Below are 26,873 nucleotides of genomic sequence, written 5' to 3' on the forward strand. Positions count from 1 at the left end.
TTGAACAGTTTTTATTTTGTACCAGGGGTGATACTAAATCCTAGTTTTGCATCATCTGAGACATAAGGATAAGACTTTCATGCACAGCAAGTTCTGTGCCCATGTAGTAGTCTTATAAAACCAACTATTTCAAAAGTTTATTGTCCTATCTCTTCTATTTGTAAAATCATAAAATATTGACTGAAAAATAAAAGTATTGTTAATATTATCGTTAGTGGCGCTATCAGTAAATACGCCTATAAAATGTACTTTTTAATATTTAAATAATAATTTGAATAACAAACACGTTGAATTACGTTTACGTCAGCATGGTTCCATATGCTGTATGCAGCACACACGCACGTTTTTATACACTTTAAAGTTGATCGTGTTGTAGTAAAATCCACCCGGTCAAAGGTAGAAGTTTTATGTGAGCTCGTATGTTTAACAGTATTTACTCGCATCGTTGCGTTGCTAAGAACAGTACATGTTTGCATTACTCTACTGATTAGTTATTTGAGGGTGAATTTGCGGCTGGATCTATCATGGCTGTAGTGGTGGCAAGTGTGCGTTGGTTACAGGAACAAGTTAGAGGAGATACGCCGTCCCCAAGGTGAGATACACAATATATTTGTAATCGCCATTATTTCATCAGATATGGACACAAACAATATGACGGCATATGTTATTGTGTTTATTTCATCAGATGTGGACACAAACAATATGACGGCATATGGTATTGTGTTTATTTCACCAGATATGGACACAAACAATATGACGGCATATGGTATTGTGTTTATTTCACCAGATATGGACACAAACAATATGACGGCATATGTTATTGTGTTTATTTCACCAGATATGGACACAAACAATATGACGGCATATGTTATTGTGTTTATTTCATAATATATGGACACAAACAATATGACGGCATATGTTATTGTGTTTATTTCACCAGATATGGACACAAACAATATGACGGCATATGTTATTGTGTTTATTTCACCAGATATGGACACAAACAATATGACGGCATATGTTATTGTGTTTATTTCACCAGATATGGACACAAACAATATGACGGCATATGTTATTGTGTTTATTTCACCAGATATGCACACAAACAATATGACGGCATATGTTATTGTGTTTATTTCATAATATATGGACACAAACAATATGACGGCATATGTTATTGTGTTTATTTCACCAGATATGGACACAAACAATATGACGGCATATGTTATTGTGTTTATTTCACCAGATATGGACACAAACAATATGACGGCATATGTTATTGTGTTTATTTCACCAGATATGCACACAAACAATATTACGGCATATGTTATTGTGTTTATTTCACCAGATATGCACACAAACAATATTACGGCATATGTTATTGTGTTTATTTCACCAGATATGGACACAAACAATATGACGGCATATGTTATTGTGTTTATTTCACCAGATATGGACACAAACAATATGACGGCATTTTAATCGAGTTTATTTCTCCAAATATGCAAATAAATAATATAATGGCAATTATTTTATCCAAAAAATGAGTTGGTTTGTCATCGACAACGGGATGTTAACTGGGGGAAAAGGGTGTTATACCTTGGGTACCTTATTTTGTTTAAATAATCCCTGAATGTTTGCCGTATTTCACCATTTTTAGACATGGCCATGCCGTGTCCCGTATCGGGGATGAACTATATCTATTTGGCGGCTGCAGCGCAAAGTCGGAGGTAAGATACAGAGTTTGTTTGAAGTTGTCTCTATGACAGCCAGTCTAAATAACGTTGTAAATGCCTAGCATGTACATACTACCTTGGAATGTAATTCGTTAATTTAGTGACATACACAGGTTCAAAGTACAACTTAAATGGGATGTTTTATTATTTGATATGTACCCAGTATATATGGCTATGAAATAAACTTTAACTTTATTGACATTATTCATTTTGAATAGAACATAGTCCAATTTATAACTAGATAACAATTCCTAAATACATAAAAAAAACATACTAAAACAGATTAACAAAAGGGCTTGGAAAAATTAGGGAATTGATAATTATTGTATCACATTACCATACTTTCTTTTATAAAAATGCCAAGCTGTATTAATGTGGAAGTGTTGCATGTATTAACATTATTTATATACTCCTCCATTTTAAATTCTGTTTTGAATAATTTATATGTTCTTAGTTTATTCTGTTCCTTTGTCCCATCTGTATTTATATTTGTTTTCGAATTTGAATCATAGTCAGTCTCTAAACGTTTACAAATTTCTTGAATGTTATTTTCATTCCCACTCCAAAAGTTACCCACTTCTTTTTTACCAGCAATGTTATCATGTGGTTTCCAGTTTCCATGTTTATATGTCCTAGACACACTAATATATTATATCTTATATTTACTTTACTCATTAACTCTTTGGTCGTATTATGACGTCACCGTGGAACAGTTGCCTATCTCGTGACCCCGGTGATGCCAGTATGCTTAGTAACCATGGTAACCGCGGAATGCATCATCCAACTCTTCATGTGTTTATGTTTGTAGGTAATTCAAGGCGAAGAAAAGAAGTCGAAACAAAATGGGGATAATGTTATATTTTACAACGACTTATATAAAATAGAAAGTGAGTTTATGAATACTCAGAATAGAACGTGTTGGTGTCGATATATATTGAGTGTTATACCACGACTGATGCATTTGGTGTACTGGCAGTAGTAATATGAACATATGGCGAAGTGACTGACGTTATACCGCCACCAATACAAACGATATTTGCTGCAACCCGACTGGATATAAAAAAAATATGCGTATGAAATAACGAGTTGTGTAGTGTTGTAAGACTATTAAAACAACATGTCGCCACCACGTAAAGAGATGGCAATTAATATCAAATTATAAACATGTATCGAGTTCGCTCCTATGGTAACTGCCTCTATTGGGGATTACTGTCACAGATCGAATATATCGTGACACCTTTCATATTTTATAAAGGAAAGAATATTTATCAACCGCTGTATCATATTTAAGCATTACACATTATCACCATTATAAATGTAACTCTAACACACAATAGTTAATATATAGTAGATAGTTAATTTTAAGGCTGGTTACGTTTTGTATTTGATTTCCAAGTCATAGGTAATTTAAAATGTCGCATGTTCACCCGAAATCTCTCTCATTTGTTCAATAGTGCGCCGCCGAGCGATGGTTGCTTAAAGCGGGGGAGTCATCACCTACGCATGCGTCAGGTGACCATAGCGTGTCATTGTTTACAAACAGTCGTCTACCCATGAGTCTTTGCGTTCTTAACATGTGTTGTTATCATCGCTTGGGACTCATCGCGCATCGCGCGTGCACAGGTAATGACCCCCCTGCTTTAAAAAATCTTTTTTTCTTTTAATCACAGTTACTTCTTTGGAATGGCACAGGTTGACCCAAGTTGGGGACATTCCGTCAAAACGAGACGGACATTCGCTGTGGTAATTATACTTATAGATACATTGTTTTAATTATATTGTTGTCATTAGTTTCTCATTGGAACTCAATGCATATGTAGCTCGTATAAATACAACAGCGCCCTCAAAGAATGTTTCTAAACATCGTATATGAATAATAATAACTTTATTACACAACTGCACCATCAGTGGGTGCTGTATGGTAAGGATACAGATCAGAAAAAACAAACACGAATAAACAAAAACAACAAAAGTTTCATAATTACAAACAAATCAAAGGGTATATATAAAATACGTATTACAATTAGGTTTTATAAATTGTATTTTTTAAGTATTTTGCAAGTACAGTACTACTATTTATGATGCAAGTGAATATTAAATTTCGGTTAGTTGTACTGCACATTTCTATTTTACAATCTTCTAAGAGGGTATTTCTTTCTTGAGTGAAGAAGCAACAGTCAAGGATGAAATGTTTTTCATCTTCTACAGTACCTGTGTTGCATTTTTTACACAATCTGTAATTTGCCTCCATTCTTGGAAATTTCTCCTGCCCAATTCAATTTCCAAATTATGGTCACTAAGTCTAAACTTGGTAACCATTCTTCTCAAATTGAAGTCCTGAATTTCTGTTAAATATCCTTCAAATTCATATTCCATTTTAAACAAATTATACGTTCTTAGTTTTTTGGGACATGACTAAGTTGCTGATACCATGTTTGTATATATTTATTTTTTAATTTTTCTTCCAACAATTTTGTTAATTCAGCGATGTTTCCCACTTTATATATTTTATTTACTTCAGATAAGTCAGTATGTCCAAAAATTGTTTTAACATGTTTTATCCAGCTTGAGTTTGAGGACACTGTTTCTTTTAGTGCACTTTTTAGAATATAATTTTCAGGTAACATTGACAATCTGTGCCAATATTTAATTAGCGATAAAGTTGCCTTAATCCTTATAGGAATTCTACCAATTTTGCCTCTTATGCCAATCAATGGTTTTACTTTACTAACACCTAAAATAAACCGGTAAAAGTGGTTGCATGCTTGCTCCAAGTAATTGTTTTCATTTGTAATTTCATTGGCCCAAATCTCTGACCCATATAACAAAATTGGAGAGATGAGTTGATCAAAAAGTTTAAGGCTTAGTTTTGTAGAGATCATTTTATGATTTAGTATAGTGTGACGTATACTAAATAAAGCTTTCATAGCTTTATTTTTTAGGTTTGACTGATTTATTTTAAATTTACCATTTGGTGTGAAAATGGTTCCTAAATAACAAAACTCCTTAACAGATGTTATCTCTTCATTATTTATTTTGAAATTCATATTTTTTATTAAATGATTACTGTTGTTAAATATCATTACTTTAGTTTTTCTAACATTAACATTTAGGTACCATTTTGTACAATAATCATTTAGTTTGTTCAGACAGTTTTGTAGACCGTCCACGGACTCCGAAATAATTGCTAGGTCATCCGCATACTGAATGCAATTTAGAGGAAAAGTGCCAATCATGATTGGTTTATCTACATTCTCACCGAATATACCAGGGAGGTCATTCATGAAAATGTTAAAAAGCGTTGGTGAGATGTTGCACCCTTGTTTGACACCACTTGTTGGCTGAAATCTCTTTGTGATACCACTGTTTAGCTTTACTTTATATTCTTGATCAGTGTACATTGATTTTATTATGTTGTAGAAATTGCCATTTATGCCAGTTTTTTGTAATTTTAGAAATAAAGCATCTCTTGAGACACTGTCAAATGCTTTTTTTAAGTCTACAAAACAGCTGTATAATCTTTTATATTTAGCACCAGTTTCTTTTTTTCCATACAGTGTTTTTTCCACTGCTGTCTTCAGAAGAAAAATTGCATCACTTGTGCGTCTGTTTTTTCGAAATCCAAATTGTACCTCATTCATTGATTTGTTTTTCTCAAAGTGGTTTGTTAATCTGCAATTCATAATGCCTGTGAATAATTTTGATAGACAGCTGGATATAGCAATTGCTCTATAATTGGATGGGTTCGATCTGTCACCTGATTTGTGTATTGGTACTAAGATGGTGGATTTCCAACTTGTTGGATACGTGCCACTCTCCAAAATAAAATTGAATAATTTTTGTATACATGGAATTAACAGACTATTTTTTGTTTTTAACATTTCATTTGAAATACTGTCTTCTGCTGTTGATTTTTTGTTTTTTAAATTTTTAATAGCCTTTTTAATTTCATTATATGAAATAACATTGTTTAACTCATGGTTAGATAATTTTGTATCTTCTAATAATTTTAGTGATTGCTTAAAATCAGCATTATTGTTATTATTGTTATATAGTTTGCTGAAATGATCTAGCCATTCATCGCTATTTATAGTTGAGTCAGGATTAAGACTGTTTTGTTGACAACATAGTTGTTTTAATAATGACCAGTTCTCATTCTGATCTCTTTTATCACAAGTTTCAAGTTTGTTTATCATTTCATTTTTAAAAAAATTCTTCTTATTTTTTATTAATATTGTTTTTTAATTATATGGTATCTGTGCTTTATAAATGGATTGTTTGGTTGCTTCGATATTTGTTTTGAAATTGATAAAAGTTCTTTTTTTAGAATGTAACATGGTTTGTCAAACCAAGGTTGATTAAAACGTTTTAATTTTTTACTATTTTTTGTTTTTGGTGTAATTATGATTGATTCACATTTCAGTACAATTGGTAAGCATCTTTATTTGTTTGGTGGCAAAGATCATCTTCTTTCTATAAGAAATTTAAAGGGACTCTATCTGTTTGATCCTCGTAAGTATACAAGATTTTTGATTCATATTTTTTCAGCTAAATTAATTTTAAAATGTTACTGTTTTCATGATGCAAGGCGACTGAGTGATGCTAGCGTGTAAATACTATCAGTATAACCATTGCGTTCTGTTCAATATTATTTTTGAATTACATAACAGTCTCAGACATTACTCGTTATGGTGTTTTGTAAGGGCTAACCATGTAAACGATGTTGTGGCGTCAACCAGGCACAGTCATTTGAACATTACCAAAACTTTGCAATTGAATGTGTGTCACACCGCCCTATGTACACGTGGGGAAAGTTCACAAAAGTACAGATAGATTCCTTTTCGACATTCAACCCCAAGTGGGAAAAAATCGTAAAACCTCTGTAACAATTCCTACACTACAGGCAATTGAACTTATTAAGACTTTACATTTTGTAGATTCCCTAAACTGGGAAAAGTGTGAGACCGAAGGACCAGAACCAAGAAGTCTCAGCAACACAGTAAATGTATTAAAAGATAAGATATATGTATTTGGTGGAATTCACAGGTCACGTGCATCTAACAACATGTGGATGTTGGATACAAGTAAGTTTCTCACACATGCATCTACTAAGTTATCTTGAAATAAATAAGAAAACAATAATAAACAGAACAAAGTCTCGAACACAGTTTTACTTTCTTGGTTTTGTATATGATTAAATAATAGAATACACATTCTTTGGATTGTTTTTGTATAATGTTAATCATGAACATCGCAAACTACCTTCATTAACAACTAAATAATACAGATTTAACTATATGTTTCCCATTAGATGTGCTAGTCTGGACGTTAGTAGAAACAAGTGGCTTACCACCCCCACGGAGGTAAGTTATAAATATAGAACTTTACAACAGTACACCTATCTGTCAACGTATAAAACCTGCAGAGGGCGTCATATTGTCCACATATGAAAATAACAATGTTCACATTGCCAGCATGGTCGTTAGAGGTCATGTACATAATACATTCATCTGTTTTCATTGTACGAGGTGTGACCATGCATCAGCTGTAGTGAAGAATGATATTTACATATTTGGCGGCAGTGGTGGTGAGAGAATATGGTATAATGATTTATATATTTATAATACAGGTATGTTTTTCTCGTATCAAAAAACTTTATTTAAGCGTTTACCCTGTAATACATTTGTATATATATATATATATATATAATATATATATATATATATATATATATATATATATATATATATATATATATATATATATATATATATATAATATATATATATATATATATATATATATATATATATATATATATATATATATATATATATATTTGGGGCCACTTGTGGTATGGTCTTCGAATACGGTTTCACTGCGATAACATATCAGTCGTTCAAATATGGAAAAAAGGCTCCTCATCATGTCCACGGATTATGCAACTTGTCCGACTGCTGTTCTTTACTGCAGCATCTAATAACTTTCATGTTGGGTCCCAACCAAAACTCCAGACCTGTGCACCCTCTAACGGCTCCGATGTGCGACGTAGTCCCGTCAACCTCACACAACAAGCCTGCCACTACATCAACCTGAGCATTGCACCAGGTACACGACGGACATATCATGCGGGACAAACTCGCTATCTTCTCTTCTGTCGCATGTATGGAATGAATCCTTATTCACTAACGCAACGCTCAACGATTCTGTTTATGACACATCTCGCAACGTCGTCACTTACCTATGGTACGCTAAAAGTTTACCTTGCAGCTATCATTTGTGCACACATCGAAGCTGGCTTCACCTCATCAATACGCAACAACCTCCTGCTTCACTTCACTATGCAAGGCATTAAAAGACATCACGGCGTGCCAAATCGTGTAAAACTCCCAATCACCATTGCACTGATGCGAATTCTTAAGGACACCGTCGCAAACCATCCCACTATTTGCAACCATGACAAAGCTATGTTGTGGTCTGCCTTTACACTGGCGTTCTTCGGCTTCTTGAGAGTCAGCGAATTTGTCGCACCCGCGTCAACCACCTTCGACCCACAACGCACTTTACTGACGGCAGACATCACTTGCAACACAGACCTCGTCATTGCGCTCAAGGCTTCTAAGACATACCCATTCCGCCGGGGATGTAACATCATCATTGCACCCTCACAGTCATCTGTCTGCGCTGTGCAGGCATACCAGGCGTACAAAGCACTACATAGTTCCGTCTCTCACCTACCTGCATTCCAATTCGCCAACAGTACTTTCCTCCCGCGGCAAGCTGTTAGCAACCACATGCGAGACCTTCTCACTCGCGCATCTGTGCCAGATGTTAACCATTACACTACTCAGTTTCCGCAGTGGTGCAGCCACGACAGCTGCCGACGCAAATCTCCCGGACTGGTTGATCAAGGCACTGGGCAGGTGGCGCAGCGACGCCTACCAGACCTACATTAGCACACCCCCCAGCATTATCCGCTCAGTTCCGGGTCAGTTGTCCAATTGCTGACTGCTCTTCTTTTAACTGTATCTTCGTCATTTGTTTTGAGATTTCATTTCGTTTTCGCTACATGTATTTGCAGTGTATTTAGTATAATGTTTTATCGGTCTAACCATGCTTTGTTTATCTTATCGCGATAGACTTTGTAAATTTATCGGTTTCTTTAGCGTGTTTCTTTTTCTTATTTACAGTATGTTCGTTATGTTGCTGTGCAAGTTTTTCAATTTGTTTTTTTTTTTTTTTGGTAAATTATCAGTTAGTTTTACTCTTCGTGTAAAGCCCATCTCCCGCTACACATCATCCTGCCTTTAAATTTGGGGGTTTCCACCACAGACCAAGCAGACTTTACACGGGTACCCACGCTGTCCATCCCCCTGGGGTTGTGAGTCTATCTGCAGGCTCCCGCCAGGGGGACGCCAGCCATGACGCCCGCCTGTACAGTCTCTGCTGGTGGAAGGTTGCAACCAGGTACCACGCGCTCAGCGTCATGATGCAATTCACAGGCGAGTCGCATCATGGAGCTGTTCGCTGCGACGCCTGCGTCCGCAATTCGCTCCCCCTTCCACTTTTGCCAAAACCTTGTGTCTTGTGTCATTTATTGAAGCATTAATAGTATGATTATGAATATAATTTATAATCTGTGTTAATGCTCAATTATGACATGCATTGACCAAGCTGACATCCCCCTTTCATATTTTGACACCTCCCATGCCACATTGTACTTCATGCAATATTTGCTCACATTTCGTCCTTCAGTCGAATTTACATTAATTAACGCCAGACTGTTCATTTGCTTATCTGTGAACGCATCCTCTTCAAGCATCAGTTCGTTTTGCCGCACCGTACGATACACATCGTCTCAGCAGACCTCCCACCCACCCATTCATGCAAAGGTCTCTATATAACCACTTGCTATATCATTACCGATCTCACTCAAGTGTAACTCATGTTTATCTGCTCATGAACACCTTAGCAATAAACAGGTAAGGGGGTTTCCACCACAGACCAAGCAGACTTTACACGGGTACCCACGCTGTCCATCCTCCTGGGGTTGTGAGTCTATCTGCAGGCTCCCGCCAGGGGGACGCCAGCCATGATGCCCGCCTGTACAGTCTCTGCTGGTGGAAGGTTGCAACCAGGTACCACGCGCTCAGCGTCATGATGCAATTCACAGGCGAGTCGCATCATGGAGCTGTTCGCTGCGACGCCTGCGTCCGCAATTTGCTCCCCCTCCCACTTTTGCCAAAACCTTGTGTCTTGTGTCATTTATTGAAGCATTAATATATATATATACATATACATATATATATATATATATATATATATATATATATATATATACCAGCAGTTCGACAAACAAGCAAATATATATATTTTAACCATGAGTGACTTATTTTCATTTCAGAGAATTCTACTTGGTCGTTGATAAACGTACAAGGTAACGCTCCCACCGAGCGAGGGTGCCACACATTTACCGCTCACAAAGACAAGGTATGACCGTGTCATGGTGCTCATCACATTATAACATTGATATTGCGATATGTGATAATAATAATGTTTTGAACTCTTATTCACATTTGGACTTTGATTACAAAGTAAAGTTATATAGAACAAGTAAAACACATAAACAAAATAAAAATGAACAAATTTTTGATTGGGAATGAGTTTATAATGTGATCCTTTTGTTTGAAACAAGTATAGATTAATTTACTGATTTCCCTGAGTTTATTGTTTTTGTGTGTGTTAGTAAGGTAACCAGTTTATCACTCACTCATTGACAGGGGCACTATGCAGACCGATATTTTGTGCATCCTAGAACAATTTAAATATGTTTCCAAAACAAACACCATGATATGATTTCAGTTGCTACAATAAAAACAACTTTCTGGAAGATTTAAAAAATATTTCTTGGGACAAACTATATATGATGACAATTAAAACCCTTAAGCCGTTGAAAATATCTGCATGGCAACTTCCTAAATATCTTGTGCTGAACAGGAATTTTTAAATGCAATTAAATCTTTAAATCACCAAAAGGCCATTGGTAATGAACATATTTACCAGCAGTTCGACAAACAAATTTGTTATAACTGACCTATTGGCCCATACATCGATTATCAATTATTCTGTAAACCAAGGAATTTCTGTGAATCAGGGAAAAAGAAATTCTTATTTTTGTCATTATATTACAGGCTCCTTGCAAATAAGTACTCCCTACTGAGTAACCTTAACAACCTTAAATTAATATACTGAATTATGGCCAATTATCTTGATGGAATTCCTAACCACAAACTAAACTAGTATAATCAAACAAACGTAGTGGTCTAGACGCAATTATTGGTTATTACCCCGGTACTAATATGACTAATTTAATAATACTATTCCTGTATTGAAAATAACTATGCAACTATCAAAAGGTACACTTTAGCTTCAGTTTTGTTGTTTTGGGGCTCTGAAAGCATGGTATTCCATTTATAGATATTGTTCCTGACCAAAGCTTGTTAGTCCCCGTTCGGACGAAGTCCGAAAACAGGGACTTATAATTCGGTCTCCGTCCGTCCGTGCATCCGTTTGTCCGTGCGTCCGTGCATCCGTCCAGAGTCATATCTCAGAGTCCCTTGGACCGATTCCGTTCATTCTTTGCATGTGCCTAGTACTTTATGTGGGACATATGCACATGCAGTGGTTTAGCGATTCGATTCAAAATGACCGACTGGCAGCCATCTTGTTTTTTGAAAATGTTGTATTTTGGACATGCTTTGTCAGTTTTCATTCAAACTTGGTACATAGATTATACATGTTAGGATACATGTCCATGATGATTTATTTCACAATTGGATCAAAGATGGCTGACTGGCAGCCATCTTGTTTTTTGAAAATGTCGTATTTTGGACATGCTTTGTCAGTTTTCATTCAAATTTAGTACATAGATCATACATGTTAGGATACATGTCCCCGACCGTCCGTGAGTTCCTGAGTCTGTCCGTCCGACCGTCCGTGTGTCCGTCTGTCCGTGCATCAGTCTATCCAACATCATATTTCAGAATCCTGTGGACCGATTCCGTTCATTCTTTGCATGTGCCTAGTACCTTATGTGGGACATATGCACATGCAGTGGTTTAGCGATTCGATTCAAAATGGCCGACTGGCAGCCATCTTGTTTTTTGAAAATGTTGTATTTTGGACATGCTTTGTCAGTTTTCATTCAAACTTGGTACATAGATTATACATGTTAGGATACATGTCCATGATGATTTATTTCACAATTGGATCAAAGATGGCTGACTGGCAGCCATCTTGTTTTTTGAAAATGTCGTATTTTGGACATGCTTTGTCAGTTTTCATTCAAATTTACTACATAGATCATACATGTTAGGATACATGTCCCCGACCGTCCATGAGTTCCTGAGTCTGTCCGTCCGACCGTCCGTCCGTGTGTCCGTCTGTCCCTGCATCAGTCTATCCAACGTCATATTTCAGAATCCTGTGGACCGATTCCGTTCATTCTTTGCATGTGCCTAGTACCTTATGTGGGACATATGCACATGCAGTGGTTTAGCGATTCGATTCAAAATGGCCGACTGGCAGCCATCTTGTTTTTTGAAAATGTTGTATTTTGGACATGCTTTGTCAGTTGTCATTCAAACTTGGTACATAGATTATACATGTTAGGATACATGTCCATGATGGATCAAAGATGGTCGACTGGCAGGCATCTTGTTTTTGTTTTTTTATGCGGTATCTTGGACGTGCTCTGTCAGTTTTCATTCAAATTTGGCACATACATGTACTTTATACATGTTAGGATGCATATCCATGACAATTTGTTTCAAAATCGGGTCAAGGATGGCCGATTGACAGCCATCTGACTTTTTGGCCTTACTACTATATTTCCACAATTTATGTACCATTTTCATTCGTATTTGGCACATACATCATACATATCAGTGTGTTTCATAATCAGATCAAAGATGGCTGAATAACACGTGTTTTGATGTAAATAAACAATCTGTTGTATACGCCACTTGGAACTCAAGTTTCAAGGACACACTCGCGACAACCCCTCCGCTTTAATATGACGAGCACAAAGAGAACTTAACGGGGACTGTGTCATTTTCAATGACTTGTTTTCAATACATATTGTCAATGTATTTTCAGGATATTTACATATTTGGTGGATTTAATGACAATTTCCCAGGAGTTAACAGTGTTTTTGGCGACTTGTGTAAACTAAGCCTCTGTAAGTACAAATACTAATTCAATATAAAAAATACTAATTCATTACCTGACTGAAACATATAATCATTAATTAATTAAAAAATACCATCATGCAATAATATAACGCTAATTATATATGAATAATTACTATAAGTTAGAGCTGTGTTCATATCTTAACTTGTACACTACATGTCTTAACTTACAAACTTCATGTCTTAACTTACAAACTTCATATCTCAACTTACAAACTTCATATCTCAACTTACAAACTTCATATCTTAACTTACAAACTACATATCTCAACTTACAAACTTCATATCTTAACTTACAAACTACATATCTCAACTTACAAACTTCATGTCTCAACTTACAAACTTCATATCTCGACTTACAAACTTCATATCTCAACTTACAAACTTCGTATCTCAACTTACAATCTTCATATCTCAACTTACAAACTTAATTACACTGAATAATATGCAGCTAGATGAGCCACTTTTTATATGGAAATTCAATGGGTTAGTTATGAAGTAAGACTTTGTATTTTTTCCTGAACATCATTTTTGATTTATTAAAATAAATTAGATAAATAATTAAATTGTTAATTAGGTTAAACATTGGACAAGAACAGTTTATTACTTTATTATATCAGACGATGTTCTCATGACATGTCTGTGGTTAGTTTCATGTTCGAATGGACCTTTCATTGGAAATAATTAAATAATAATCAGCAAACATATTTGTTCATCAAGCTCGTTAACATTTCTCATACATTTATTGGTAGCTGGAGGGGGGTATGGTTTTATTTTGCATGCAATACTTCTCATACATACAAGAAGCAGGAATAGATTGTAAATTGAGTCATACAAATAAATTAGGTTAATCTTCTAGTCCCACAATCAGACAGATAAGCATCTTCTATGTGTCAGTGGGTCCAGAATATGCAATAATTAAATTAAATGCCTTCCTTCTACATTGATATTCACAGCCAGAATGAAGTGGAAGTATCCATTGTTCACTGGAATGCCGGCAGACAGAAGATATGGACATACCACATTTATATTTAGAAATACTGCAAGTACTAATTATTAAAATCAGAAAAATTCTGAATATCATTTATAATTGTATAATTATTTTGTAATAATGTAATCTACACATATGCATTTCCATAATTTGATATGTAACACAGTGAAATAGAGAATATTATTTCATGTTCTTTGATATCGTGATGATTGACATTACAGTTTATGCTTTTGACTTCACAGGGACATATAATAATAATAATAATAATAATAATAATAATAATAATAATAATAATAATAATAATAATAATAATAACTTTATTGCATCCTTAGAAGTACAAATGTTCTATTGGTTTACAGCAATAAATATATAAGTGATTAAAATAATATCAAAGAATGATAACGTAAAAAAATAGAAAAAGAGTCAAGGTATTATATCCAAAGAAAGCTCATTTCTTAAAATGAATGATTTATGTAAAAATTCCCCTAAAAGTTTTATTATATTTCTGTCATTACTTTTCATTAAATGTGAATTTTTGCAGGTTGGTAATGATTTCTTTGGGGAATAAAATATTGGAAATAAAATCATTTCTATCCGTTTGATATCGTGGGAAACTAAAAGAAAGTGTAATTCGTCTTCAACTTCCTGTAATGGGCATTGTTTACAAATTCTATTTTCTGATGGGGTTTTTAGATTGGTATGTCTGCCTTTTTCAATGGCTAGATTGTGACTACTTGTCTTGAATCTAGCCATTGATATTCTTTGATTATTATCCAAAACATTAATGTAATTTTCCAGATTGTAATTAATTTTAAATTTAATGTATGTTCTCAGTTTTGTTTTTTACGTTTGTCATATTCTCTCTCCAGTATGTTATGTATTGTTGTTTAATAGTGCTGCTAATTTCCTTAATATTTTGATGTGATAGCTGTGATGCATCTTTCAAGATATTTTTGACTGATGTTTTCCATTGTGCTTTTGACAAAGTCTGATCGCTTAACGCTATCTTTGTATAATTATTTTGTGACTTGTCTGTGACACGGGACCAGAACTTAATCATATTGATTTTCACTTCAGTTATCAATGGAAATTGATATTGTGATGATTGACATTACAGTTTACGTGTCTTTGAAAACACATAACAACTTAGATGTTTCTGACATTACAGATGTATATCATGGGTGGAGTAAACCAATGGACACATTTCAATGAAATGCATTCTGCCAAACTTATTAACCCATCTGAAAGAAAGAAGAGTGTACGTAAGTGATCCCTTGATTTCATCAATGTATACCTGATAAAGATGCATTAAAATCACAAATTGTAAATTACACCAATTGAGAAAGAATTACTCAAATATTTATCGTGTACATACTGTATATCCATATTTTATTCACATCATTTCTATGTATGTATGAAATGTCAATAGTCGTACAGTTCCAATGCATGGCCATGCACTTCCTACAGACGTGAATGCAAATGACAGTGACATGTGACTGACATTCAAAACACATGCTGCAATATATAATAACAACAGTACGTTTTGTTCATCAACAGTTTTAATGATCGATGACATCACGCCTAATGGAAAGTTTGACACAATGAGTGGCACCAGTATGAGAAGCACATGTAGGGCACCTCCCACGTTAAGAGATGGCACATTACCAGGTGAATGGTTCGCGGGAGGTGAAACAACATTCTCGCTTGACCAAAGTGTGCCGACATTAATCCCAGGTAGGTTAAACAAATTAAATTATATAAACAAAGAAGTTTATTTTAGCATATTTGCTTATGAAATGTATAGTTTGGGTATATGTGATTACTTAACTATAGACACTCAGAGGGGTGGTGGTAGACTTTTTCCATGAATGTTTTTTTTTTTAAATTTTAAAGTATATTACTTCATGGTTTAGGTGTAAAGACTTCTTATCTGCCAGAATTTTGTTTTAGAATTAAACAATGTCTCTGTGCAGATCTATGCCATTACTTTCAAGACGTTCTAATGGTCAACCTCTTACTTTCATTTCTTAGATGGTAACTTCCCATTATCACTTCCAGGATTGGGGTATGTATACAATATTGACATGTCAATAATGTCTTTCTTTATTGAATTCAGAACCAAAACTACAGTTTTTGTTGTTTTTTGCAAACTTACGCATCACATACTTTAATTTACAGTTCATCCATGCAGTCACATCTGTCTGAAACTCAGAGTAGTTATGATACTATGACAACTAATACGTTGCCATGCAGCAGAGGATTGCAAACTATGCCCTCATTGTTGAAACAGGTATATGTTTTTTCATCCAATGTCACCAAACAAAATTTTGAGACTAAAAAATAATTTTTACAAGAATGATTTACAAGAATAACCCAAAAATGATTCTGGGCCAGTGACTGCATTTTTCATTTGATGGCATTAATCTACTGTAATGAAATGACATATAATCTTCAATTCGACGTAAACATCCATATGTCAATTTTCAATGTACATGTAGTTTGATTGGAGGTCACATTTAAGTGACAATTTGCCAAAACTAATATGTGCTTAATATAGTATAGTCATACTTGTTAAATTGATGCAAGAAGAAGTGATTTTGTTTTGTTTTTTTAGTCTAATGTAGCCACATTATTTACATACAATCAATTTAGCCTTAAGCTGATACTGGGAATAATGCAGTGTATAATGACTGCTGAATATAATGTAAAATCATTACATTACATTACATTACATTACATTACATTACATTACAGAATGAAGAGCATGGTGACTTCAGTGGAGCACAAATTAATGCTGTCAGTCATGTGACCAAAGCATTTGAAATTCTACAAACCCGTTACAAAGACATTGATAGGTGGGAAACATAATATCTAACTGGTCGCTTTATATGTGTTATCTTCTTTTACATTTTAGTAAGAGTCAGTTCAATTATTCATTGTACACAATTAAAAAAGCTATGATTCATGAGTCAAAACACAATACAAGGATGTTTTATGCTTAGAACAATTCTAATGAATGCGGTTTTGATTAATGAATAAATTTGTACATTTCAGGGAAAGAGAGCTACTTGAAAACGAGAAAATGGCAATAACGAAAATTAGAGAAAAAATCATTGTAGAAAACAACAACAGACAAAAGGTTTTTATTCTCAAATAGCAATACCAATTGTGATTAGCGTCCTCTACCATCGACTACTAACCCAATCCAGGCAAATTGCTGACTATGTTTGACAAATACTGTGGTTGATCATGGTATCATGGATATAACCATAAACTACCATATAGTCAACTGTGACCATTAGTTAGTTAACCATGGCTTACCATGCAACAATAAACAATAATGTTGGATCATGCACTGCTTACAAGCATCTAACCCAGCAATGCCACTATGGTGCAGTGAAGGGGTCAAAAGTGAATCTAACCCAGCAATGCCACTATGGTGCTGTGAAGGGGTCAGACGTGAATCTAACCCAGCAATGCCACTAGGGTGCAGTGAAGGGGTCAAAAGTGAATCTAACCCAGCAATGCCAATATGGTGATTGTGAAGGGGACAAAAGTGAATCTAACCTAGCAATGCCACTATGGTGCTGTGAAGGGATCAGACGTGAATCTAACCCAGCAATGCCACTAGGGTGCAGTGAAGGGGTCAAAAGTGAATCTAACCCAGCAATGCCAATATGGTGATTGTGAAGGGGTCAAAAGTGAATCTAACCCAGCAATGCCACTATGGTGCTGTGAAGGGGTCAAAAGTGAATCTAACCCAGCAATGCCACTATGGTGCTGTGAAGTGGTCAAAAGTGAATCTAACCTAGCAATGCCACTATGGTGCTGTGAAGGGGTCAGACGTGAATCTAACCCAGCAATGCCACTAGGGTGCAGTGAAGGGGTCAAAAGTGAATCTAACCCAGCAATGCCAATATGGTGATTGTGAAGGGGTCAAAAGTGAATCTAACCCAGCAATGCCAATATGGTGCTGTGAAGGGGTTAAAAGTGAATCTAACCCAGCAATGCCACTATGGTGCTTTGAAGGGGTCAAAAGTGAATCTAAGCCAGCAATGCCACTATGGTGCTGTGAAGGGGTCAAAAGTGAATCTAACCCAGCAATGCCACTATGGTGCTGTGACAGGGTCAAAAGTGAATCTCATCCAGCAATGCCACTATGGTGCTGTGATGGGGTCAGAAGTGAATCTAACCTAGCAATGCCACTATGGTGCTGTGATAGGGTCAAAAGTGAATCTCATCCAGCAATGCCACTATGGTGCTGTGATGGGGTCAGAAGTGAATCTAACCTAGCAATGCCACTATGGTGCTGTGAAGGGGTCAGAAGTGAATCTAAACCAGCAATGCCACTATGGTGCTGTGATAGGGTCAAAAGTGAATCTCATCCAGCAATGCCACTATGGTGTTGTGAAGGGGTCAGAAGTGAATCTAACCTAGCAATGCCACTATGGTGCTGTGATAGGGTCAAAAGTGAATCTAAACCAGCAATGCCACTATGGTGCTTGTGAAAGGGTCAAAGATGAATCTAACCCAGCAATGCCACTATGGTGCTGTGATGGGGTCAAAATTGAATCTAACCTAGCAATGCCACTATTGTGCTGTGAAGGGGTCAGAAGTGAATCTCACCCAGCAATGCCACTATGGTGCTTGTGAAGGGGTCAAAGATGAATCTAACTCAGCAATGCCACTATGGTGCTGTGATGGGGTCAAAATTGAATCTCACCCAGCAATGCCACTATGGTGCTGTGAAGGGGTCAGTAGTGAATCTAACCCAGCAATGCCACTATGGTGCTGTGAAGGGGTCAAAAGTGAATCTAACCCAGCAATGCCACTATGGCGCTGTGATGGGGTCAAAATTGAATCTAACCTAACAATGCCACTATGGTGCTGTGAAGGGGTCAGACGTGAATCTAACCCAGCAATGCCACTATGGTGCAGTGAAGGGGTCAAAAGTGAATCTAACCCAGTAATGCCAATATGGTGATTGTGAAGGGGTCAAAAGTGAATCTAACCTAACAATGCCACTATGGTGCTGTGAAGGGGTCAGACGTGAATCTAACCCAGTAATGCCAATATGGTGATTGTGAAGGGGTCAAAAGTGAATCTAACCTAACAATGCCACTATGGTGCTGTGAAGGGGTCAGAAGTAAATCTAACCCAGCAATGCCACTAGGGTGCAGTGAAGGGGTCAAAAGTGAATCTAACCCAGCAATGCCACTATGGTGCTGTGATGGGGTCAAAATTGAATCTTACCTAGCAATGCCACTATGGTGCTGTGATTGGGTCAGAAGTGAATCTAACCCAGCAATGCCAATATGGTGATTGTGAAGGCGTCAAAAGTGAATCTAACCTAGCAATGCCACTATGGTGCTGTGAAGGGGTCAGAAGTGAATCTAACCCAGCAATGCCACTATGGTGCAGTGAAGGCGTCAAAAGTGAATCTAACCTAGCATGCCACTATGGTGCTGTGAAGGGGTCAGAAGTGAATCTAACCCAGCAATGCCACTATGGTGCAGTGAAGGTGTCAAAAGTGAATCTAACCTAGCAATGCCACTATGGTGCTGTGAAGGGTTCAGAAGTGAATCTAACCCAGCAATGCCACTATGGTGCTGTGAAGGGGTCAGAAGTGAATCTAACCCAGCAATGCCACTATGGTGCAGTGAAGGCGTCAAAAGTGAATCTAACCTAGCAATGCCACTATGGTGCAGTGAAGGGGTCAGAAGTGAATCTAACCCAACAATGCCAATATGGTGCTGTGTAGGCGTCAAAAGTGAATCTAACCTAGCAATGCCACTATGGTGCTGTGAAGGGGTCAGAAATGAATCTAACCCAGCAATGCCACTATGGTGCAGTGAAGGGGTCAACAGTGAATCTAACCCAGCAATGCCACTATGGTGCTGTGATGGGGTCAAAATTGAATCTAACCTAGCAATGCCACTATGGTGCTGTAAAGGGGTCAGAAGTGAATCTAACCCAGCAATGCCAATATGGTGATTGTGATGGCGTCAAAATTGAATCTAACCTAGCAATGCCACTATGGTGCTGTGAAGGGGTCAGAAGTGAATCTAACCCAGCAATGCTGCTATGGTGCTGTGAAGGGGTCAGAAGTGAATCTAACCCAGCAATGCCAATATGGTGATTGTGAAGGGGTCAAAAGTGAATGTAACCTAGCAATGCCACTATGATGCTGTGAAGGGGTCAGTAGTGAATCTAACCCAGCAATGCCACTATGGTGCTGTGAAGGGGTCAAAAGTGAATCTAACCCAGCAATGCCACTATGGTGCTGTGAAGGGGTCAAAAGTGAATCTAACCCAGCAATGCCACTATGGTGCTGTGAAGGGGTCAAAAGTGAATCTAACCTAGCAATGCCACTATGGTGCTGTGAAGGGGTCAAACGTGAATCTAACCTAGCAATGCTGCTATGGTGCTGTGAAGGGGTCAGAAGTGAATGTAACCCAGCAATGCCACTATGGTGCTGTGAAGGGGTCAAAAGTGAATCTAACCCAGCAATGCCACTATGGTGCTGTGAAGTGGTCAAAAGTGAATCTAACCCAGCAATGCCACTATGGTGCTGTGAAGGGGTCAAAAGTGAATCTAACCTAGCAATGCCACTATGGTGCTGTGAAGGGGTCAAAAGTGAATCTAACCCAGCAATGCCACTATGGTGCTGTGAATGGGTCAAAAGTGAATCTAACCCAGCAATGCCACTAGGGTGCAGTGAAGGGGTCAAAAGTGAATCTAACCCAGCAATGCCACTATGGTGCTGTGAAAGGGTCAAACGTGAATCTAAACCAACAATGCCACTATGGTGCTGTGAAGGGGTCAAAAGTGAATCTAACCCAGCAATGCCACTATGGTGCTGTGAAGGGGTCAAAAGTGAATCTAACCCAGCAATGCCACTATGGTGCTGTGAATGGGTCAAAAGTGAATCTAACCCAGCAATGCCACTAGGTTGCAGTGAAGGGATCAAAAGTGAATCTAACCCAGCAATGCCACTATGGTGCTGTGAAGGGGTCAGACGTGAATCTAAACCAACAATGCCACTATGGTGCTGTGAAGGGGTCAAAAGTGAATCTAACCCAGCAATGCCACTATGGTGCTGTGAAGGGGTCAAAAGTGAATCTAACCCAGCAATGCCACTATGGTGATTGTGAAGGGGTCAAAAGTGAATGTAACCTAGCAATGCCACTATGGTGCTGTGAAGGGGTCAAAAGTGAATCTAACCCAGCAATGCCACTATGGTGCTGTGAAGGGGTCAAAAGTGAATCTAACCCCCAGCAATGCCACTAGGGTGCTGTGAAGGGGTCAAAAGTGAATCTAACCCAGCAATGCCACTATGGTGCTGTGAAGGGGTCAAAAGTGAATCTAACCCAGCAATGCCACTAGGGTGCAGTGAAGGGGTCAAAAGTGAATCTAACCCAGCAATGCCACTATAGTGCTGTGAAGGGGTCAAACGTGAATCTAAACCAACAATGCCACTATGGTGCTGTGAAGGGGTCAAAAGTGAATCTAACCCAGCAATGCCACTATGGTGCTGTGAAGGGGTCAAAAGTGAATCTAACCCAGCAATGCCACTATGGTGCTGTGAATGGGTCAAAAGTGAATCTAACCCAGCAATGCCACTAGGTTGCAGTGAAGGGATCATAAGTGAATCTAACCCAGCAATGCCACTATGGTGCTGTGAAGGGGTCAGACGTGAATCTAAACCAACAATGCCACTATGGTGCTGTGAAGGGGTCAAAAGTGAATCTAACCCAGCAATGCCACTATGGTGCTGTGAAGGGGTCAAAAGTGAATCTAACCCAGCAATGCCACTATGGTGATTGTGAAGGGGTCAACAGTGAATGTAACCTAGCAATGCCACTATGGTGCTGTGAAGGGGTCAAAAGTGAATCTAACCCAGCAATGCCACTATGGTGCTGTGAAGGGGTCAAAAGTGAATCTAACCCAGCAATGCCACTAGGGTGCTGTGAAGGGGTCAAAAGTGAATCTAACCCAGCAATGCCACTATGGTGCTGTGAAGGGGTCAAAAGTGAATCTAACCCAGCAATGCCACTATGGTGCTGTGAAGGGGTCAAAAGTGAATCTAACCCAGCAATGCCACTATGGTGCTGTGAATGGGTCAAAAGTGAATCTAACCTAGCAATGCCACTATGGTGCTGTGAAGGGGTCAAAAGTGAATCTAACCCAGCAATGCCACTATGGTGCATTGAAGGGGTCACAAGTGAATCTAACCCAGCAATGCCAATATGGTGATTGTGAAGGGGTCAAAAGTGAATCTAACCTAGCAATGCTACTATGGTGCTGTGAAGGGGTCAGACGTGAATCTAAACCAGCAATGCCACTATGGTGCTGTGAAGGGGTCAAAAGTGAATCTAACCCAGCAATGCCACTATGGTGCTGTGAAGGGGTCAAAAGTGAATCTAACCTAGCAATGCCACTATGGTGCTGTGAAGGGGTCAGAAGTGAATCCAACCCAGCAATGCCAATATGGTGATTGTGAAGGGGTTAAAAGTGAATCTAACCCAGCAATGCCACTATGGTGCAGTGAAGGGGTCAGAAGTGAATCTAACCCAGCAATGCCACTAGGGTGCAGTGAAGGGGTCAGAAGTGAATCTAACCTAGCAATGCCACTATGGTGCTGTGAAGGGGTCAAAAGTGAATCTAACCCAGCAATGCCACTATGGTGCAGTGAAGGGGTCAGAAGTGAATCTAACCCAGCAATGCCACTATGGTGCAGTGAAGGGGTCAGAAGTGAATCTAACCTAGCAATGCCACTATGGTGCTGTGAATGGGTCAAAAGTGAATCTAACCCAGCAATGCCACTATGGTGCAGTGAAGGGGTCAAACGTGAATCTAACCCAGCAATGCCACTATGGTGCTGTGAAGGGGTCAAAAGTGAATCTAACCCAGCAATGCCACTATGGTGCTGTGAAGGGGTCAGAAGTGAATCTAACCCAGCAATGCCAATATGGTGATTGTGAAGGGGTCAAAAGTGAATCTAACCCAGCAATGCCACTATGGTGCTGTGAAGGGGTCAAAAGTGAATCTAACCCAGCAATGCCACTATGTTGCTGTGAAGGGGTTAGAAGTGAATCTAACCCAGCAATGCCACTATGGTGCTGTGAAGGGGTCAAAAGTGAATCTCACCCAGCAATGCCACTATGGTGCAGTGAAGGGGTCAGAAGTGAATCTAACCCAGCAATGCCAATATGGTGATTGTGAAGGGATCAAAAGTGAATCTAACCCAGCAATGCCACTATGGTGCTTGTGAAGGGGTCAGAAGTGAATCTAACCCAGCAATGCCACTATGGTGCTTGTGAAGGGGTCAAAAGTGAATCTAACCCAGCAATGCCACTATGGTGCTGTGAAAGGGTCAGAAGTGAATCTAACCCAGCAATGCCACTATGGTGCTTGTGAAGGGGTCAAAAGTGAATCTAACCTAGCAATGCCACTATGGTGCTGTGAAGGGGTCAGAAGTGAATCTAACCCAGCAATGATGGATGATTGATGATGAATCTAACCCAGTTAGATCTAATCTAATTTAATCTAATCTAATCTAATCTAATTAGATCTAATCTAATGATGAATCTAACCCAGTTAGATGGATCTAACCCAGCAATGCCACTATGGTGCTGTGATGGGGTCAAAATTGAATCTACCCAGCAATGCCACTATTGTGCTGTGAATGGGTCAAAAGTGAAACGCTTGTGAATGTTTTCATCACCAGACACAGCATAATGCTCTCAGTGTTTTTTTAAGTTTGTTTTCAAGTTTGTTTAAGGGATTTTTGCTTTTTGCATTGATTCAATTTTTATTAAAGAAGCTGCAAAAAATGATTGAAAGCCAGAAATTACAAAATCAGGAATGGCTGAAGCAGAGGACAGCTGAGATCGAGAGAGAAAAGCTGGAGACTGCCCAACTAAGGGTAATGTTGAAATTATTTTCTCAGAGAACTAGGTACTGCCATTAATAACATTAGTAGCCAAGTTATCCAATATGATGTCACTCAGGAAAGAAGTTCAATCATTGTCATAGTAACCATACAACCAGTGATTGTCCATATTAGACTAATCTAAAGGTTGGATATTTGTCTCATAGTAGCATTGTATTATGTCGCATTGTTTAGACTGAACAGTAGCTTCAATATCTATCCCAGACTGTATGCAGTATTACAATATCTCAGTCTTTGTTTAGACCTAACTTAAGGTCGATTATCTGCTCCAGATTATATTTACAATGCCCCATTGTCTATTTTAGAACCCACTAGAGGTTGTGTATATATATACTGGTATATGTCCCAGTGTAGCTTACAATTTGTCATTGTCCATTTTAAACCCAAATGAAGATTGACTTACACTCATTGATTGTTCATTTGTAGACCCTCCTAGATGTTGTGTATTTATCACTGGTATCCTCACAATCTTTCAATGTTTATTCTAGACCCAGTTGGAGGTTGAATATCAGAAGCTACTCCAGGAACAAGATAATTTTCGGAAACGAAATAAACAACTGTCAGCATTAATGAAGGAATACAAGTCAACACATTCAGATTCTACTGTGTAGATTCTGAAAAAAATGGGGAACATAGATTGGCCTGCAATGTTTTCATGCAGCATGTACAAATTCTTATTGGAGTTTGATTTCAGATCAGAATACATCGTGAACAGCAGGATTCAGGAATAGAGGACTCCATATTAAACAAAACACAATTCTTGAAATGTTCAATTATCTAAAGATCATATTTAAACAATTTAATGTGAATGAATAATTTAGTTGTTATGATCTATCAGTGCGTATGGGGGAAGATGGATTTTATCAGGCACAATTTACTTCCGACATGAAACAATGAATCGTAGCAAAACACTGATGCATTGCCTCATTAGAATGTTTTTAATGGTATTTTTTTATTATAATATACAATAATTGCTTTAATCACCATGGAAATATTGCACCACTGAAGTATGAGCATCATGTTAGCTTTTTTTATTTGTATTGAAGAAAGTATCTTCTAAAGAACTATGAATATTTCAACACTGGTAAGCTTATGGTCTATTTGCAAACAGGATATTTTAAGCTCATTCATATAATACCATTTTACATGTATTCTTGTAATTGGCAATCATTTGTATCTTTTGTGAATTATTAAAGCAAAGAACACATAACATATATTATTATTATACATCTGTCACCGTAACGCCATAAGTTACAGCGGGCCATAATTTTGCAGTATTTTATGAGGTATTTTCATCCAACCATAATAGGAAATGGAAATTCTAAATATGGAATAATTACGTGTGCAAGCATCCTCTAATAATAAATAAAAACATGGCTGCCACCACACAAAGAAGTTCGCTGATTCTGTTCTAAACTCTTTGCATTTCGGTATTTCCATGATGTATCCTTGGAAGGCAAAGATGTATAATAATAAGGTTATTATGAGGATACCTCAAAGTATGCACTCAGACAGTACGCCATCGCATCAACCTCTGCTGTGCGTCAGTCAATACTCCCACTATACTGTCTTCATGCATACTTTGAGCTTTTCCTTGTAATAACCTCATATTATGGAGGTTTTTACAAGCCCGAAGTTCAAAATATTTTTTTACCAGAAATTAGGAAATATAAAGAAAGTCTAACTTGAGTATTAGACACTGTCAATTATTTGCACTGTTTGTATATAGTTAGATAAACTTTATATTAGTTGTTCAACGCTTGGTTGCTAGGCAATGGTAGGCAATGCTTGGCATGATGAGTAAAACCTGGATTTGAGTGAGTTTTGTTAGAGACCCAGTGATAGTCAACTGTAATAATGCCGTCCTGTGGTACCATGCCCAAATCAATTATGTGCAGGGTGTCTATAGATGACTAGTTATATAAGGTTAAATGTCAGTGAGAACTAAACAATTAGCTTGACTGAAAACAGTTGTTATAGTTTATATATACTAAATTTTGGATAAGGCTCTTGAGTGGAGTTGACCTGATTGTGTTCAAGAACCATCTTGATAGCTTGGCACAGTTGGCTAGCAACTGTTGTTTACTCTCTTCATGCACTGGACACAGGGTCTGTTGGACCCGATAATGTCTTAAGTTCTTAGATCAGTTTGGTATTTGATTTGATGTATTAAAAACTGATATTGCAACACTTTGACTTATAACATCTCCTTGAATGCTGTAGTAGTGTTCACCTTGATTCACTGAATCATGTGCCAGCCATAGAGTTGGAATATTATCATCACATGTTCCAGACGGTGAAATAAGTCTTGTTATGAATACACACCTGGGAAACTTGTGATACAGTGATATGAAATAAGAATAATAGTATCTACTTACACACTACTTGACTATTGTTTCATAATTTTCATGAATATTTTCCATGACAACTATTTTATATGAACCGGTACATGTATCATGTTCTAAACTTTCAGCCAATTTTAAGTTCAACTTTGGAAGTTATAGATAAAATCATTTTCTCAATTTCTGATAACAGTGGATATGAAGAACCAAGATAGTGGTCTACATAATACCGTTGAATAATAAAGTTGAATATCTAGAGAATGAAAAGTGATATATAATAAACTCTAAATGGCATGTTCTTACATTTGCCAAGTTCTTTCTCCTGGGAGTATTATGTTGTTAGCCTTGACTTTTCCTTTATGTCTGGGATCTGAATAGCATAGTCTCAGTGATACCAATATTTGAGCAACTCGTGCACAAGTTAATTGCTGCAAAGTTCGTCATGATATACATTTAGTGTATGTACAGCCAGAAGTGGGATTATTATAGTTAACAGATTTTGACACACTTACACATGAATTTACTCTATTTACAAAAGACGCGTGTCCTGTTGGGATAGACAAATCTAAATAATTGGGACCCTAAGTTAAATTTAAAAAC

General features: G+C 37.3%; 1 protein-coding gene across 2 annotated transcripts; it reads left to right on the forward strand.

Annotated features, from left to right (window-relative positions):
* Nucleotides 1-261: 261 nt before the first annotated feature.
* Nucleotides 262-26,119, forward strand: LOC102806494 (kelch domain-containing protein 10-like). 2 transcript variants are annotated; one of them, XM_085503024.1, is made up of 19 exons: nucleotides 262-592; nucleotides 1,661-1,730; nucleotides 2,545-2,623; nucleotides 3,407-3,479; nucleotides 6,160-6,248; nucleotides 6,674-6,820; nucleotides 7,048-7,099; nucleotides 7,265-7,365; nucleotides 10,141-10,226; nucleotides 12,894-12,975; nucleotides 13,942-14,027; nucleotides 15,145-15,238; nucleotides 15,534-15,710; nucleotides 16,008-16,041; nucleotides 16,155-16,266; nucleotides 16,731-16,831; nucleotides 17,031-17,115; nucleotides 23,803-23,904; nucleotides 24,420-26,119. In XM_085503024.1, the coding sequence occupies exons 1-19, from the start codon at nucleotides 525-527 to the stop codon at nucleotides 24,540-24,542; spliced, it is 1,761 nt and encodes a 586-aa protein (XP_085359150.1). In that variant the 5' UTR covers nucleotides 262-524; the 3' UTR covers nucleotides 24,543-26,119. The 2 variants fall into 2 exon arrangements, with proteins under 2 accessions (XP_085359150.1, XP_006820604.2); XM_006820541.3 differs by having other exon boundaries at nucleotides 264-592; nucleotides 23,800-23,904.
* The last annotated feature ends 754 nt before the right edge of the window (nucleotides 26,120-26,873 follow it).

This window comes from Saccoglossus kowalevskii, chromosome 9 (assembly GCF_978046115.1).
Source record: "Saccoglossus kowalevskii chromosome 9, keSacKowa6.1, whole genome shotgun sequence".
NCBI lineage: Eukaryota > Metazoa > Hemichordata > Enteropneusta > Harrimaniidae > Saccoglossus > Saccoglossus kowalevskii.